We start from the raw sequence: 16,887 nt of genomic DNA, 5'->3' as shown, positions 1-16,887 counted from the left end.
CTCTTTCTCTCTGTGCTTCCTGCCTATAATAAAAAATGAGGTCTCCCTGATGTCTAGGCTCCCCTCCTATATTGCAACCCATGGCATGTGCAGGTGATGTCCCGGAACTACCGTGTCACCTCACAGGAACTTGGACGGAGTGAGAACAGATGTAAATATGCTCATGTTAGGCTGTAATAAAGTCTGATATCTCTGAGTCAAGAATGTTACATTTTGTATGGTTAGTTATGAAATCAATAAGATAAACCGTCACAAATAGGGTGTGACCAGATACCCTGTGTGGATTTGTTTGTTTGGTTGGTTGGTTGGTTTTGGATTTTTGAGACCATGTCTCATGCAGCCCAGGCTGGTCTTGATCTCACTTCATAGCCCAGGTTGGCCTTGAACTTTTGATCCCTTGCCTCTGCCTCACAAGTGCTGGGGCAGGCTCGCAACACCGCACCTTGACCTATTCACAGTTCTTCACAATGCTGTTCCCTAAAGCCTGAGGTCAAGGTGACGGCCTGTCTCTCAGCTCCAGGTCTGTCCAGTTTTCAGCAACCCTGAGACCACAGATGATATCAATAATAGTTAATAAGAACAATACATTATATTATCATTACTACTAATAGTAGTATCTCAACACATGATCTACACTGGCCTCGAACTCACTATGTAGCTCATGCTAACCTTGAACTATCCTTCTGCCTTAGCAGAAGTGCTGCGTTAACATGCAAGCACCACCTCAATTAAAGGGATTTCTTTTAGAGATACTTCATTTTGTAACATAATTCATCACATACTTCTTTTCATTTGTTTAGTTTGGTTTTCAAGACAGGGTTTCTCTGTATAGCCCTGGCCTGTTCTGGAACTCACTCTGTAGACCAGGCTAACCTTGAACTCATTAATCTGTTTGCCTCCGCCTCCCAAGTACTCAATTAAAGGTGTGCACCACCACTGCCCGGCTCTCATGCTTCTTTTTAATACAACATGCAGCACGGGCCTTTAACTGCCATCACTGGGGAGGCAGATGCAGGAGGATCTCTGTGAGTTTGGAGCCATCTTGGTCTACATTGCTAATTCCAGGACAATGAGGACTACATAAAGGGACCCTGTCTCAAAAAAATCAAAATAGCCAAAATAAAACTAAAACCCCATGAGGGCAATGGTGGCATCTATCCTATGGAATTTGTCCAGGAGGCTTCCAGACAGTTTCTTCATACGCATCGAGCTCTGCCCACAGCTCTTCGCTGGAAATGGCAATGCGGAGCGTTTGACCGTAGAGTAGGCAACTGTCCTTGTCACCAGACAGCTGCCACGCCGGCTCAGTAGCATTCCCATATGCTTAATACAAAAATCTGTTGCTCAGGGCAACGGGCGAGTTCACCTCAGGTGCCAATGGCAATTTTCTGCATTTGATAACATACTCTCTGGTTATTTATTTAAGATGTTCCAGGACTGGAGAAGGTGCTCAGTGGTTCAGAGCACCTTCTACTCTTGCAAAGGGCCTGAGTTCAGTTCCCAGCACCCATGCCAGGCCGCTCACAACTGCCTCTGACTCTAGTTCCAGGGGAATCTGATGACAGCATCGGGCCTCTGGAGGCACCGTGTGCATCCGCACAAAATGATACTCTGACACACACATGCACATATTTAAAAATAACAAACCCTAAAAGAAATCAAAAAAAGACTGTGGGGAGTAATTCGGCAGTGGAGAATGGCTGGTCTAGCCCTCCTTACAATGCAACAAAGCCACCTGCCCTGTAGTCCGGTGTTGGAACTGCCGGAGAGGGAGTACGGTGGCTAGTGTTTTTTCAGCATTTCATGAGTATGTAATTATTTCAAAATTAAAAGTTAAAGCCATGTACAGTGGAGCATCCCTGTAATCCCAGCCCTTGGGAGGCAAGGGCAAGAAGGGTAAGAGTTCAAATGCCACCCTCAGCTATACCGCAAGTTCAGACTAGCACAGGCTCCAGCGGTTATCCTGGGTGGTTTTGTTTTATTGACACTGACTAGAGTTATCCGAGCAGAAGAAACCACACTTGAGAAAGTGCCTCGGTAAGACTGGTCTGTAGGCAAATCTACCGGACAGTTTAATCAGTTACTAATGTGGGGTATGGGGAGGCAGTCTGTAAGTAGGCCGCACCTGGGCAGGTGGTCCCGGGGGCAGGCTGGGCGGGTCACGAGGAAGCCAGGAGGCAGTGTTTCTCCACGGCCTGTCTCAGCCCCTGCTTTGAGGTTCCCATCCTGTCCTGACCTCCTCAGTGATAGGACTGTTACCTGTGAGTTGTGAGCTATAACAAATCCTTTGCTCCCCAAGTTGCTTTTGGTCATGGTGTTTTATCATAGCATTAGAAACCCTAAGACAAGACCCTATCTCGAAAACAAGGGAGTGAAGGGTATGTTTAAAAGAAAGTCAACAGCCAGTCCTGTTGGGCTCGTAGCTGAAGGACTATGGCGCTCTGGTACCCTAAGAGCTCTGAATGTGTGATGATGTAAAATGAAAAGCACTAAATAGTTTAATCACACACATAAAATAATTACTTAGTGCCAATGACCTCAGCTACTTAAAGGTAAGTAGGAGAGCCCTTCCAGGTCACCTGACCCCAAACAGGACACTCCCAATGCTTGAGTGGCAGTAGCAGCTGAGGGAGGGGCCAAGGACACTTGTGCTTGGTCTTGGGCCTAACTTGGCAGGTCCAGAGGCAGCAGGGGAAGGAGAGGGCAGAGCCTCACTGAGGCTGGCTGTGAGATTCCTCCTTAGCCAGGAAAAGGCAGAGAATCAGAGGACTGAAGCTCTACCATGTGGAATGGTAAAAACTCCTCTTTTAATTTTATTTATTTATTTATTTTTTGGTGTTTTGGATTTTTTTTTTTTTTTTTTTTGAGACAGGGTTTCTCTGTATAGCCCTGGCTGTCCTGGAGCTCATTCTGTAGACCAGGCTGGCCTCGAACTCAGAAATCTGCCTGCTTCTGCCTCCCAGAGTGCTGGGATTACAGGTGTGTGCCACCACAGCCCGGCTACTTCTCTTTTTTTAAATATGTGTGTGTGTGTGTGTGTGTGTGTGTGTGTTCATTCCTTCTACTACACTGGTCCTAGGGATTGAACTGGTGGCAGATACCACTGAGCCATCTGCTAGCCCCAGAGTTGATTTTTCTCTAACCTGGGGATTAAAGTCCCACAGTGACCTGGAGGGAAGGAATGAGGAGTGCCCAGTACAGGTCTGGGCATATAGTAGTAATTTGGTAAAATGTGCAAAATAAGGAAACTGATTAACAAGTCTTAACACAGCACATACCATGTGTCCAGCCCTATAGCGCCTGATCTCAACAAGAAGTCAGTCAAGAGCTAGTCATGTCTCCCCACTATCTCCATACAGGGTTTGGGGGTACAGTCTGGGGAGTCTGTCCATACTTCTCAGGGTGCCCAAGCTTTTGAGTAACACTCTGGCCTTTCTTGGCCTGAGCTGGGCATAGTCTCTACCTGAAACGCTTGCTGGAGAACGCCCCTTGTTTGTGGGCCCACACCTTCTAGTTCCTTCCATGGACTCTTCATTCCCAGAATCCAGCAAACAAGGTGCAGCCCAGGTGAAAACAACTTGGGGAGCCTTAAGGGTAGTGCACCCACAACCCTGATACAGGATTTAACTGATATTCAAATATCAGTAATTGGCCAAGCCCTGTCTCTACCACAACACTGCTGCTACTCACAGGCCTCCGTCCCCTAAACCCTATCCCTGGCCCCAGTGCCACTGCAGAATGCCCTGCCTGTCCCTGAAGAGGCACTGGGGACCCTCAGGGCTCAGCATCTCTGGGATGAGGATTCTATCACAGGAACACTGGGCGCTCACCACCTTGCAAACCCACAGGCTGTCTTGAACACAAGGTGTGCCAGGCCTGCCTGGGCACATCCCCAGCCTGTGTCCAGACCCCAAGATGCATCCCTCCTGTGCAGGATTGCCACCCGTTTGCCTGGCAGATGAATGAACATGTAAGCAAGTCTCAGGTTCTTTGAGTTCCTCTGCTCTTTCAGTTACTGATACCAGTCAGACCCTTCAAGTCCCCAGCCTGAACCTGCAGTCAGGTGGGCCAAAAGGAAGTAGTTGGGCAGGTGTTTGGAATACACTCCAAACCCTTCCCGGGCAGCAGAAATGCTCGGTAAGCCCCGGCACCTCTGGAACTAGAACTGAGCTTCTCTGTGTCCCTGGAGCTTTCCTTACTATAAAATCCTTACCATGAAATTCCAGGCGAGACAATGCTGCCAGAGCTGACCTTGTGGCTGTCTGAACTGCATGGAGTGTGTTCACTCTTAGGATTTTGTGAAGCCTTTGCCACTAGGATGACCCATGTTCCCAACTCCAGGAGAATCAGCGGGTGGCCTCAGACACCATATCAAAAGGTAAGGAGGTGAAACAACTTGGTGTCCAGAGACACAAGACCTATTCTCAAGATGGCGGGTGACTCGCCAGCAATGGGAAATTCACAAAAGAGAGCATGCCCAAGTCACTTGCAGTTGAACCCATGTCTCAAGCTAAAACAGGTATTCAGCTACTAAAGAGGCCTTTTCCCAATGCCCTCTGCCCAGGGGTGGGGGTGGGGGTGCAGGTAGGGGAGCCCCTGGGGCCTAAGGGTATGCTGGTGCAAGAAACCTTAGGCCTTCTGAGGAGGAAGTTGAGAACAAAGGGTTTAAGGCAGCTTCCAGCAAGCTGGGGGAGACAGACTCCTGGTGTGCGTTCCAAAGGCTAGCCCAGTCTGAAGCCCTGGAGACTGAGGACGCAAAGACCAGGAGTCCAATGCACAAAGCCACTGAAGGGAAGACTCAGAGGGAGCATAGTTAAGAAAAGGGAGAGTTCCCTTTGGGGGACTGGCCAACCCCCATTTCTCTCAACAACACTCCCTACTATGCACGGTCACATCTATATGGAGGTTGTAAAGCATCTTGTGTTTGATTTTTCTGGTGATGTGGCTCAGGGAGGCAGTGGCACCTGCTGCCAAGACTGAGTTCACTACCTGGGAAGAACATGCTAGAAAGAGAGAACCAGTTCATATTCTCCTCTGACCCCACAAGCACACCATGGCATGCACCCAACCGCTCAGAGAAAAATTAACAAATATAATACATTTTTAAAGATTAGTTTTTTTGAATTATGCTCACGGAGTGGGGGTATCTGCGTGTAGGTGACTACAGAGGCCAGAGGTTTTAGGTCCCCTGGAACTAGGGTTACCGATCTGCCCCATGTCCGTTCTGAGAACTGAACTTGGGTCCCCTGCAAGGCCATCTCTCCAATCCCCCCACTCCTTTTAAATATTGTTTTATAATGTATTCTTTGAGAGACAGGTTCTCACTCTGTAGCTCTGGCTGGCCTGTTACTCATAAAAATCCTCCTGTCTCTGCCTCTGAGCACTAGGACTAAAGGTGTATGTCGCCACACCTGGCTATACCTTCCCTTTCTCTTTAAAAGGCTGCTTTCCCTGGGAATTAACCATGCAGGAGCTATGCAAATGTGTCTTGCGTGACCAGATTCCTTACTATATATATATATATATATATATATATATATATATATATATATATATATATTCTATATTCTTTGTTTACAATCCAAAAGCTTTCCCCTTTCCCAGTTCCCCCTCCCCATATGTCCCATAAGTCCTCTTCTCTCCATCCATTCTCCTATCTTTCCCCCTCCCTTTTCTCTGTCCTGGTACTCCCCTACAATGCTGGATCAAGCCTTTCCAGGATTAGGGCCCTCTTCTTCCTTCTTCATGGGAATCATTTGATGTGCTAATTGTATCTTCAGTATTCAGAGTTTCGGGGCTAATTAATACACAATGGAATACTATTCAGCAATTAAAAACAATGAATTCATGAATTTTTTAGGCAAATGGATGGAACTGGAAAATATCATCCTAAGCGAGGTAACACAATCACAAAGAACACACATGGAATGCAATAATTGATAAGTGGATTAATTAGCCCAGATTCCTCACTTAAGTCCTACAAAAGGAACTGGACTTCAATCAGGGCTTCAGTTGAGCTGCAGTTATGAGGAACAAAGGAGTTTGACATTTGCCGAAGCGGGGTCTCATCCTTACAGTCCCAGGATGTAGAAGGATGAGGGGACAGGACTCCTTTGAGTTCAAGGCCAGCTGGAGTTACAGAGTCTAACCTAGGATTCAAAGTGAGATTCTATCTTAAACAAGGACCATCAAAAGATCAGATGGGTGCAGCATCCAGACTGTTGGAAGAATCTAAGGTCGTTGCAGACCCAGATGTTGGACATGCCAAATGCCCCGGACTCAGTGCAAAGTCACTGTCTACTCTTGTAACTCAGAGGCCAACAGGAGGAAGCAGGGGTGAGAACCTGCACTTCATGGCTAGTTCCTGTCTTCCCTAAACTGTAGGCTCTAGCTACCCCTCCTGGGAGCCGGTTCCTTCCTACAGGTCTAGTACAAGGTCCAGAAGATATGTAGCCTTTCCTGCTGTAAGGGTCGGATAAGAACACCCTTTAGAGGGCCTTTAGAGGCCACTCTCCATGAGTTTCCTGCTTTCAATCAACAGTAGGTACTGACCACAGGGCACTAATGTCTAACTGGTAACACATCCAGGAGGCTGGCCTCTGAGGGTCCAGGGCTAGCATTAACCCAGCAGGGAGACCACTGTGGCAGGAACTGTCTGAGAACCAGCTGAATCTATTGGCTGAGTCCCAGAAAGCCAGTGTCCCCTCGTGGTTCCGTGCAGAGCCCAGGGCTCTTGCCTTAGCTCTGCGACTTTCTTGAGTACCTGATTAGCCTCTCTGGATCCTATGCGCTTCACCCCTCATGAGAAATGATAACACAGCTCTCAGTAGGAACAGCTCTCCCCAACAATGATAAGGCCTCGACTCAAACTTGAGACATCCCAGTAATAGCATGCTGCGGCTCAACGGAGACATTTTTTCTCTAAGATACACATGATTGATGGCACCAAACAGGTTCCAAACGGAGCTGCAGTGACTGGCTAGACAAAGCTGGGTTCAAATCCTGTCTCTGCTACCTCACAGGTGTGCTAGGGAAGTGCGCCTCCGTAGCATGAGGCCTATGGGAGGTCAAGAATCAGGGAGTATGCTCAATTTAAGGGGGCAGGGGCATTTGTTCTTGTGCTTCACAATTCCCAAGTGAACTTAAGTCTCTCTGTGATTCTGGGTTGGTTAGTTAGTTTATGATACTTTTTAACTTAAGACAATTATAGCCTGACAGTGGTGGCGCATGTCTGTAATCCCAGCACTTGGGAGGTAGAGGCAGGTGGATTTCTGCGTTTGAGGCCAGCCTGGTCTATAAAGTGATTTCCAGGACAGCCAGGACTATCCAGAGAAACCCTGTCTCAGAAAACCAAAATTTTAAAAATTAAAAAGAAAATTATATATATTTGTGTGTGTAATATATATATTTAATATAAAATATATTTAAAATTACACACACACACACATACAAACGCACCAGATAGTGGTGATGCATGCTTTTAATCCCAATACTTGGGAGGCAGAGGCAGGTAGATCTCTGAGTTTGAGGCCAGCCTGGTTTACAGAGTAAGTTCCAGGACAGCCAGGGCTACACCATGAAACGCTGTCTCAAAAATACTTTTTTATGTGTATGAGCGGTTTGTTGCATCTGGGTACCACATGCCTGTCTCAAACCCAAGGATGCTAGAAGAGAATGTTGGATGTCATGGGGGTGGGAGTGGGGACTGGGCATCTAAAACAGATGGTTGTGAGCTACCCTGTGGTGCTGAGAATTGAACCTGAGCCCCCTGAAAGAACACCCAGTGCTGGTAACCCCTTGAGAAGGAGTCTCGAGTAGCCCAGTCTGGAACTCACTATGTTCCCAAGGAAGATCTTAAACTACTATTTCATTTTTACTCTGTGTGCATGGGGCCAGGGTGGGGCCACATGTGGAGGTCAGAGTTCAACTCGGAGAAGCTGGTCCTCTCCGTCCACCATGCAGGTCTTGGCAATCAAAATCAGGTTGTCAGGCTTTGTATCCAGGCTGTGTGTGTGTGTGTGTGTGTGTGTGTGTGTGTCTTTACCAAAGACATCCACTGGCCCCAAGCTCAGCTTTGGAGGTTTGTTTTGTTTTGCTGGGGATTGGCTATGTAGCTCAGGGTGGCCTCCAGATCTTGATCATCCTGCCTCTGCCTGACTTTTGAGTACTGGGATTATACACACATCTCAGACAGAGCCTTTTATGAAGATAACAAGTTCAAGAGCCTCAGACACTCCTCAGAAAGTGTAAACCAAGCACTGGCAAAGACAACTCCAGAGTGGCCAGAGAAGCCATACAGAGGACAGGGCCCCTCGAAACCGAGGCTTGCGAATCCTTTTTGGGAGTGGCCAACACATGGCAAAGGCAGCATCCTCTAGGCTTGGTGGGGAGGCTTCTCCCAGTCACCCCCAGCCCTCCACAGGGCCACAGGAGCTTACCTGGGAGGAAGGGAATAATCCTCTGCTTGGGATCCTTCTGGCCACCTTCAATAGGGAACTTATCCAGAAGCTGCATCTGGGGAGACAGACAGACAGACAGACAGGCTTGAGAACCCTGAACAGCAACATCACCCCGCCAGTGTGCTCACACGGGTGATAAAATCCCTCATTTCACAGCCCATTAACAAACCACATGGAGCTTGAGAGGGAGAAGGCCAGAGCTCTCCACGCATCAAAGGGGGGGTGTGTGTCTGAACCATCTCAGCAAGGGGGAGGGGGTCTGAGACACAGGGGAGTGACGCTGGGCCAGGGACCGACCAGCCTGTAGGCCAGACTGGGGTTTCCAGATGCTCCTATGGGCCCCGTTCCTTCCTACTCCATCTGTCTATTGGGTGAATACTTTAGCCACCTGCGCATCCTAAACCTTCCTGGGGCAGGAATGGAGGAAAGCCCCACCTGATACTTCAGACAGACCACCCACCTTCCAGAACTGCTCTGAAAACGCAGGAGCAGATGTTATTTTTAACCACAGAACCTCATCTATTGCATGGTCCTCATGGCTTGGGACCCCCGCCCCCTCTGCTTCTTTCTCCCCACTCTGAGATCACTACTGTTTTTTCAGGGACCAGCCCTCTGGAATGGTTTCCAGAAGCCTGCAGGAACAGTTGTTTCTTCCTTTGCTATTCTGGGCTGAAGTTCTGTGTGAACTGGAAGAACGGGGAAGCAGGACAGACAAGGCCTGGATCCCCTCCCTGTGTGGGGTTGATGCTGAGGGGCTGAGGCCGGGATGTCAGCTGGGTATCCCAGCTGTGACCTGGAGCAAGGCTCCTCCTTGGCAGGATGAGGATCTGTCGCAAGTTCCTTGTTCCTAACTTCCATTCATTCCTCCCAAGTCTGCAGATGCTCACTGATCCTGGACTAAGGACACTGGACAGTAGAGCAAACAACCTTTGCCCTCAGGGTGTTTACATTCTGAAGCAAGAAGACGAACAATAAACAAACTGGGCATTTGTCAGGGAAGGTAAGTGTTATAAAGAAGAAGGAAGACATTGAAATATCTAAGTTAAGACGAGGATCTTGTTTGGAGTGCTGAAGAAGATGCTACCAATTCACAGGCAAAGACCCCTCAGCAGGTGAGGAAGCAGAGCACTATGGGTAAGAAATGTTCCAGAAAGGGAATTAAATGGTAGAGCAAACCACTGGTCAAGGCCATTGTGGCTGGCATGGCTCGAGGCAGGGCAGAGGGACAGGCAATAAGTTGTACGAGGAAGGACCGGCTGCATGGGGAAGAGGCTGTGAAGACTCCTGCATCCTGAGGCACTACAGGGCTTTATGAGAGGAGGGGAGTGGCCGATTGTCCTTTGGGAAAAGGACTCAGCTACAGTGTAGTAAATGAGCCACTGGGTAGAACTGGCTGGGGCCAAGCTGTGGAAAAGGTCCTGTGCTGGACTGGGTGTGTGTCTGTGCGTGTGTGTCTGTGAGCACATGCGAGAGCATGCTGTGGATCTATGTGCACATGCGGGTCCATGTGCGCATGTGGGTCTATGTGCGCATGTGGGTCTATGTGCACATGCACAAGCCTGTTTGCTGGAATGAATGTCCATTCGTCTATCAGCTTTAACACGTGGTTTTAGGACTGTCTCTTTCATAATCATTACTTAATCTCCACGGAACATTTAGAACCCATATGGAAGAGTTTGGTGGATTCCATTCAAAACAAGATTGTACCAGAGTCAACTTTCACTTCCCCAAATAGGTATTTGGCCAAAGCTGGCTCATGAGTTTTTTTTTTTTTTTTACAAAGATTTATTTTATGTATATGAGTACACTGTAGCTGTCTTCAGACACAGCAGAAGAAAGCATCTGATCCCATTACAGATGGCTGTGAGCCACCATGTGGTCGCTGGGAATTGAACTCAGGACCTCTGGAAGAGCAGTCAGTGCTCTTAACCGCTGAGCCATCTCTCCAGCCCTGGCTCATGAGTTTTAATGTTCTAACTTCAACTCCCGAACATTTAATAATTCCTTGTTGCTACCTTTAAATACAACTGTCGGGGTATAGCATTATAAACCTGTACGTGGGAGTTCTGGGATACCTGTACGAGGGAGTTCATTTAGAAATGGATGCTGTAGGCTCGAACCCTTGATTTCCTCACCCTTTTTCTGCTTTTGTGCATTTTGCTTCTATACCACCGGAGTCATTCTTGCTTAGTGCGGAGAAACTAGAAATGACGAAAGCAGCTGTGTGTGTGTGGGTCTGTGGTAAAGGAAGCTTGATGCGGCGGTACACACTTGTAATCTCAGCCCTCAGGAGGCCAAGCCACGAGGACGGAGAGTTCAAGGCCAGTCCTGCTGTATAACGAGACTGTGTCTCAGGAAAACACAAATGAAGAAACAAAAAGTGTTTAAAAAAAATTTAAAGGAGGAGTCACTTAATTTAGTTCCCCTGAAAACCAACACTAACGTTGGGGGGCAGTGCATATCTGCTCTAAGCACTCTTCTATGGGTGTAACTAAGATGACCTTGTCGATCCTCCTGTGCCACATGTTAAACTTTTTTTCCATACAGATGTATACTTCCATATTAGCATTTTTGTCCACGCTAAGCAACTGCTTTACCACTGGGCTACATACCCAGTTCTTATGTCAACATTCCCGTTTGACTTTTGTTTATGTTTATGAGTACACTATTGTCTTCAGACACACCAGAAGAGGGCATCGGATCCCATGACAGATGGTTGTAAGCCACCATGTGGTTGCTGGGAATTGAACTCAGGATGTCTGCAAGAGCAGCCAGTGGTGCTGAGCCACCTCTCCAGCCCCCAACATTCTGTTGGTCTCACTATGTAGCTCAGGCTACCCACCTAGCCAAGTGCTACAATTACCTGTGCCACCATGCCTGACCATACTGCCTTTTTAAATTATGATAGAGAACTCCAGTGTCTGACTGGCCTACAGCCCCCTTCACCCATCACCCTGATGCTCTGTATGCTGTTTCTCACCTCTTATTGCTATATACGGCATTACCATAAACATCTTTGTACCACATGTCGTCTTGCAATGCTTCCTTAATAACAACATATTGTTTTCAGTTTCATCCTCTGCATATAAATGCTTTTATTCCCCAAAATATTGAGGATGCACAGATCAGGCCTGGGACCTCCAGGTAATGACTCCATAAGGTGTCTGAGGTGGGCAGCATTGAGCTATCTGAGGACAAAAGAAGGCCCAAGCAGACACCCAGGTATGGAATGATGCGCTTCTCTGAACTGACTCTGGATCCAGCGTATGCCTGGGCCACAAGATGGAGGATCTCATCTACGTGGCTGTATCATTAAGGAACATGGGGTCTTGTTATACAGCAAGACTGGCCATCATTCAGCCCAGACTGGTCTGGAACTCTTGGTGCTCCTGTCTGGAACTGCCATGTGCTGAGAGATTGCAAGTGTGCACCGCCACGCCTGGTTTTCTTTTCCTGCTGACTGCCCTTCTCCTCTGTGCCCCAGTTTTGGAAAGTTCTAGTTTCTCTTCATGGAACAAACTTAAACTATTCTCCATTCTACCACTCCAACCTTGTCTTTTGGACCTCAGATTCCGACTCACGCTAACTGTGCACAGGGAATGTGGAGCTAGGGGGAGAGGGCAGGGAGAGATACCGGATATTTATGCCTTCGTTCCTTTCCTTCTAAAACACTGTGCCTTCTGGACAACAGGCCCTCTGCATGCTAGGCTTAAGTCAGATGCCAGCAGGGCTCTCATGCTGGGGTTTCACAGCCTTCCCTGTGCAGATGAGGCAGCCCGGCAAGGAGAATGCAGCTCTGCTTCAGAGCGCCTGGGGGAGCCCAGGCCCCTGTTCTCCAGCCCCAGTGTGCCGTGGAAGCTGCTGACGTGCAGACTGTCTGCTACAAAGCTGTACATCTCCATTAGCCACGGGGAACTCTGTCCACACATGACACTCCTCGCTTGCAATGCTATCAGCACAGGCCGAAACGTGCTGTGCATGTGAAACATAAGCTAGACAAAGGGTATACAAAAGAGGGAGCAGGGGGCGGGAGAGATAGCTCAGAGGTTAAGAGCACTGACTGCTCTTCCAGAGGTCCTGAGTTCAAATCCCAGCAACCACATGGTGGCTCACAACCATCCATAATGAGATCTCATGCCCTCTTCTAGAGAGAGTGTACTCACATATAATAAATAAATAATTCTTTAGAGAGAGAGGGAGAGAGGGAGAGAGGGAGAGAGAGGGGGGAAATGGGAGGGGAGAGAGGGAAAGGAGAGGGAAGGAGGGAGAAGGGAGAGGAGGGAAGCTTATAAATTAAGAATTTTATATTGGGGATCCAACATCTTGCGGTCTCCTCAGGCATGCACACATGTGATGCACAGACACACATTCAGGCAAAACACACATATACATAAAAGTTTTTTTTTAAAAGAAGAATTTTGGGGCTGGAATGGTGGTACAGTGGTTAAGAGCACTGTCTGCTCTTCCAGAGGCCCTGAGTTCAATTCCCAGCAACCACACGGTGGCTCACAACCATCTGTAATGGGATCTGATGCCCTCTTCTGGTGTGTCTGAAGACAGCTACAGTGTATTCATATAAATAAAAATAAATCTTTAAACAAAAAGAAGAATTTGGTGTTGATTGTATGTTGAGAATATTCCAGGACATATAAATAAAACATTTATATCGGTTACATCTGTTGTATTTTATCTTTAAGTGTGTGTGTGTGTGTGTGTGTGTGTGTGTGTGTGTGTGTGTGTGTGTGTAAATGAGTGCAAGTATCAGTGGAGGCCAGAGGCTTCAGAGCTCCTGACTGACCTAGAGTTACAGATGCTTAAGGGACTATAACACAAACTCGGGCCCTCTGCAAGAATAGCAAGTATGCCTAACCACTGAGCAACCTTTCCAGCCCCCAAATAAAACTAGTTTAAAAATTGACTTCACTGGCTACTAGAAATTGTTTTTATTGGGTATGTGTCTCCTGTTGTACTTCCTGTTGAACAGCACTGGTCCAGGGCCCAGGATTCCCAAAAATATAAACTGGGGAGGTGGGCTCCAGGGAAAGAGCTCCACAGCTGCTGAGGAGAAGCCTCCTGACTGAAGAGGACTCAGTCTTGACAATGAGAGTCACATCCCCGTTGCCTTCCCAGCTGAACTGCAATCTAAATTTCCACCTTGGGTTTATGCGCCTCCTGCAGACGCAGGCCATCTGACAGCACAGCAAGAGTGAGGACAGACTTGAGGCTTCCTCTAGAGGGCATCTGGGGGGTGAGGGTACCTTGCAGGCCCACTGGCTCCCTCTTTCTATATAGCAAGCAGCTCTTCCTCTTGGGGTCCCTCTGGCTTAGCCCAGCACACCCAGCAGGCACCCCAACCGAAATGAGACCATATGCTGAGCTCTGAATCCACAGGACTGCCCCAAAGCTGTGAGCCTCCAGCAGGCCCACTCCATACTGGCAGCCCTTAGGTGTAGAGCCCTGTCACCTGTCACCTAACCCACTTCAGAACTAAGCTAGCAGAACCTTGGCGTGGGCCCTCCCAGTTACCGAGTCACACAGCCCACGTGCCATGCACACAAAGCCATGATAACCAGCCAGGGATGTTATCTCTGCAGGTTGTCTTTCAAAGTCAAAAGCCTGAGTCAAGGGCAAACCAAATAAAGGCAGCCTAAAGGAGCTAAGCCAGCAGCATGCAACACCCACAGTAGGCCTAAGATGGCCGGATGGTGGGCCATGGGCCCACCCATGCTGGATAGCCAAGCTGCAGTGTCTGGTGTGTAAGGCTGGATCCATGGAGAAAGGCACACTGAGGGGCCATCTCCCAGACAGGCCTGGCCAGGCTTTCATGGGGAGGAAGCCTAGAAGCTTGGGTAGGGAGAAGGGTTTCATGCAACATGGAGTTCTGTTGTGTGTGACCACCTTTTCTGGCAAGTAGATTCCTGGTCTCCCAGAAGGCCCTGAGTCAGGCCAGAAGAAAAGCAGGTCTCATTGCCAGGGTTGGGTTGTTCTTGGAGAGAGAGGCTCCTGGCTAACACAGCCTTTGCAACCACACCACCACCTCTTCAGCCAGAACTGTTTATCTAAGGGGTGGGTCCTGAGAGAGATACAGGACAGCTTGGTTCCAGGAGCTTGCTCAGCCTGAGAAAGCTGATTCGACAGCTCCCCTTGGGCAGGCTCTGCAGCAATAAACACTGGGGAGAGAGAGAGAGGAGGTGGGTCCCACCCAACTGGGGCACATTTGTAACCTAAGAGGCCCAACTGCTCGCCTGCAGGGAAGGAGAAGTTCCCAGGGACTTCACCCTTAAACTCCAGAGTTTAGACCTTAATCCTCTAGCATCAGACCCTCTTCTACCCAGGGAACTTTGCTGGAAGCTACTGAGCTCTTTCAAATACAAATTCCATTACAAAAAGGAGCAAGGAAACCTCAAGGGTCCATTTGTCTGTCTGGGTTGCCCGCTATGGACCGGGGAGCTCCGGTGTTAGATGGTGAGGTCTCTGTGCACATCAGAGAGACAGCAACAGGAAGTACTGGGCTAGAGGCTCCCAGCACTTCCTCAAGGCCAGCCTCAGCCACATACCAAGGCTATCTCAAAAAACTCCAAGCCAAATTAAATCCAAGGCCAGCAAGTGCAGCTTTACTGCTGTGCACTTACCCCAGTCTCCTCTGCTCCTGGACCGCCTTCCTGTGAGACCTCAGAGCCCTCTCTAGGATGGTCCCAAGGTCACCCCCTCTTTTCTTTGAATCCTGATAGCACTTCCTCTTCATTTCTCCTAGTTCATCAAGCGACACGGCTTTTGTAATTTATATCCCCCCCCCCCATACACCCCTCTTAGAGACCCAGGGTTTATGGAGATCAATCTGTCTTGGAACAGACTAGGTACTTGAGGCTGACCTTGAACTTCCGCCCTCCCTGTCTCCACCTGCTGGGATTACAGTGCACAACCACTCCCATTTTTATTTATTTATTTATTTATTTTTTGTGGTACTTGGGATCAAACTTGGGATTTGGGCAGGTGAGAGATTCTCTACCAACTGAGCTACAGCCTCAGCCCCGATGTTTGCTCTTGTTTATTTAAGTCTGAAGAGGGACTTCTCTTTGCCCCCGAACAGTTAGACATCCTTGTAGACCCACTGATGCAATATAAACAGTAGACTGGGAGGGACTGGGCGCCTCTAAAGTGATTATCCGCAAATCCTCTTATTTGGGAGACCATGGAGTTCAGCAGAATTCTCTGCTCCAATTAGATCTGACATCAAATGTCAACGTGCATTTCAGGGTTTGTGATCCCACTGCCCCAGAGCAGTTTGCTGAGAAGGCTCTTTTGCCTTCTAAATTAGCCCAAGCTCTTGTCAAAAACCAATTAACTCAAGTCTATTTCAGGACTTCATATTTTTCCATAACCCGATATCATCCTCTCTTGATTTCTGTAGAATTTTGATAAGTCTTAAAATAAGTCTCTCTTCTTCAAAATTAGTCGTTTTAGATCCTTTGCAATTAAAAAATTTAGATTCATTAATCTCTATAAAACAGTAGTTCTCAACCTTCCTAATGCTGCAACTCTTTAATACAGTTTCTCATGTCGCAATGACCCCCAACCATAAAATTATTTTCATTGCTTCTTCAAAACTGTAATTTTGCTACTTGTATAAATTGTAATGTAAATGTCTGTGTTTTCTGATGGGTCTTAGGTCACCCCAGGGACTAAGAGGTCAGATCACAGATTGAGAACCACTGTCATAAAATAAAAGCTCCTTAGGTTGGGGAGGGAATGCGCAGAATCCACACACCAATCCAGGGGAAATAGGTTCCAGGCTAGCCTCTCACTCTGTACACCAGGCTAGCCTGGAACTCAGAGATCTACTTCCCCCTAAGTGCTGGGACTAAAGGCATGCCACCACATCCCTCACAACAGTTATGTTAACAATCGAGACTCCACTCTTTAATTTGTACAGCATGTATTGTCAATGAAGATTTTACAAGTTTCATTTACACTTGTTATATGTATGTATGTATGTATGTATGTATGCGTATACACACACACACACACACACACACAGAGCAGTTGTTGAGAGACATTAAACTCTAGAAGGATCTGGTGGTACAGACTGCAATAGCTGCTTCTTAGGAGGCTGAGGTAGAAGGATGGAAAGTTCAAGGCCTGCCTACTTTGTAAGTTCAAGGTCAGTCTGGGCAACTTAGTGAGATCCAGTCTCAAAACAGAGTGTAAAAAGGAAGAACATGCCTATTGCGTGCGAGGCCCTGGGTTCGGCCTCCAGTACGGGCTTCTTTAAAAGTCTTGGAAAGAAGAAATGAAACTGTTGACGTTCACAACTAATATGAGGTTATACAGACTTAGAGATGTCCCAAGAGATGCACACCTTTGGATTTTTGTCTGGGTTCTCATTGAAAAACAACTTAATCCCTGGCTGGGATAAGTCATGAAACCC

The 16,887-nt window shown here is 47.8% G+C and overlaps 1 protein-coding gene across 6 annotated transcripts in view; it reads right to left on the bottom strand.

The window, feature by feature from the left end:
* Sh3pxd2a (SH3 and PX domains 2A) overlaps nt 1-16,887 on the bottom strand; it is a 207,992-nt gene that overhangs the window by 129,044 nt on the left and 62,061 nt on the right. For all 6 annotated transcript variants that reach the window (XM_052184220.1, XM_052184210.1, XM_052184178.1 and 3 more), the window contains one exon: nt 8,439-8,514. In XM_052184220.1, coding sequence (XP_052040180.1) covers nt 8,439-8,514 — 76 coding nt within the window. The remainder of the gene's footprint in view (nt 1-8,438; nt 8,515-16,887) is intronic.

The sequence above is a fragment of the Apodemus sylvaticus genome, chromosome 1, assembly GCF_947179515.1.
Source record: "Apodemus sylvaticus chromosome 1, mApoSyl1.1, whole genome shotgun sequence".
NCBI lineage: Eukaryota > Metazoa > Chordata > Mammalia > Rodentia > Muridae > Apodemus > Apodemus sylvaticus.
The sequence above is the reverse complement of the archived record's forward strand: the minus strand, read 5'-3'. Positions and strand labels throughout refer to the sequence as shown.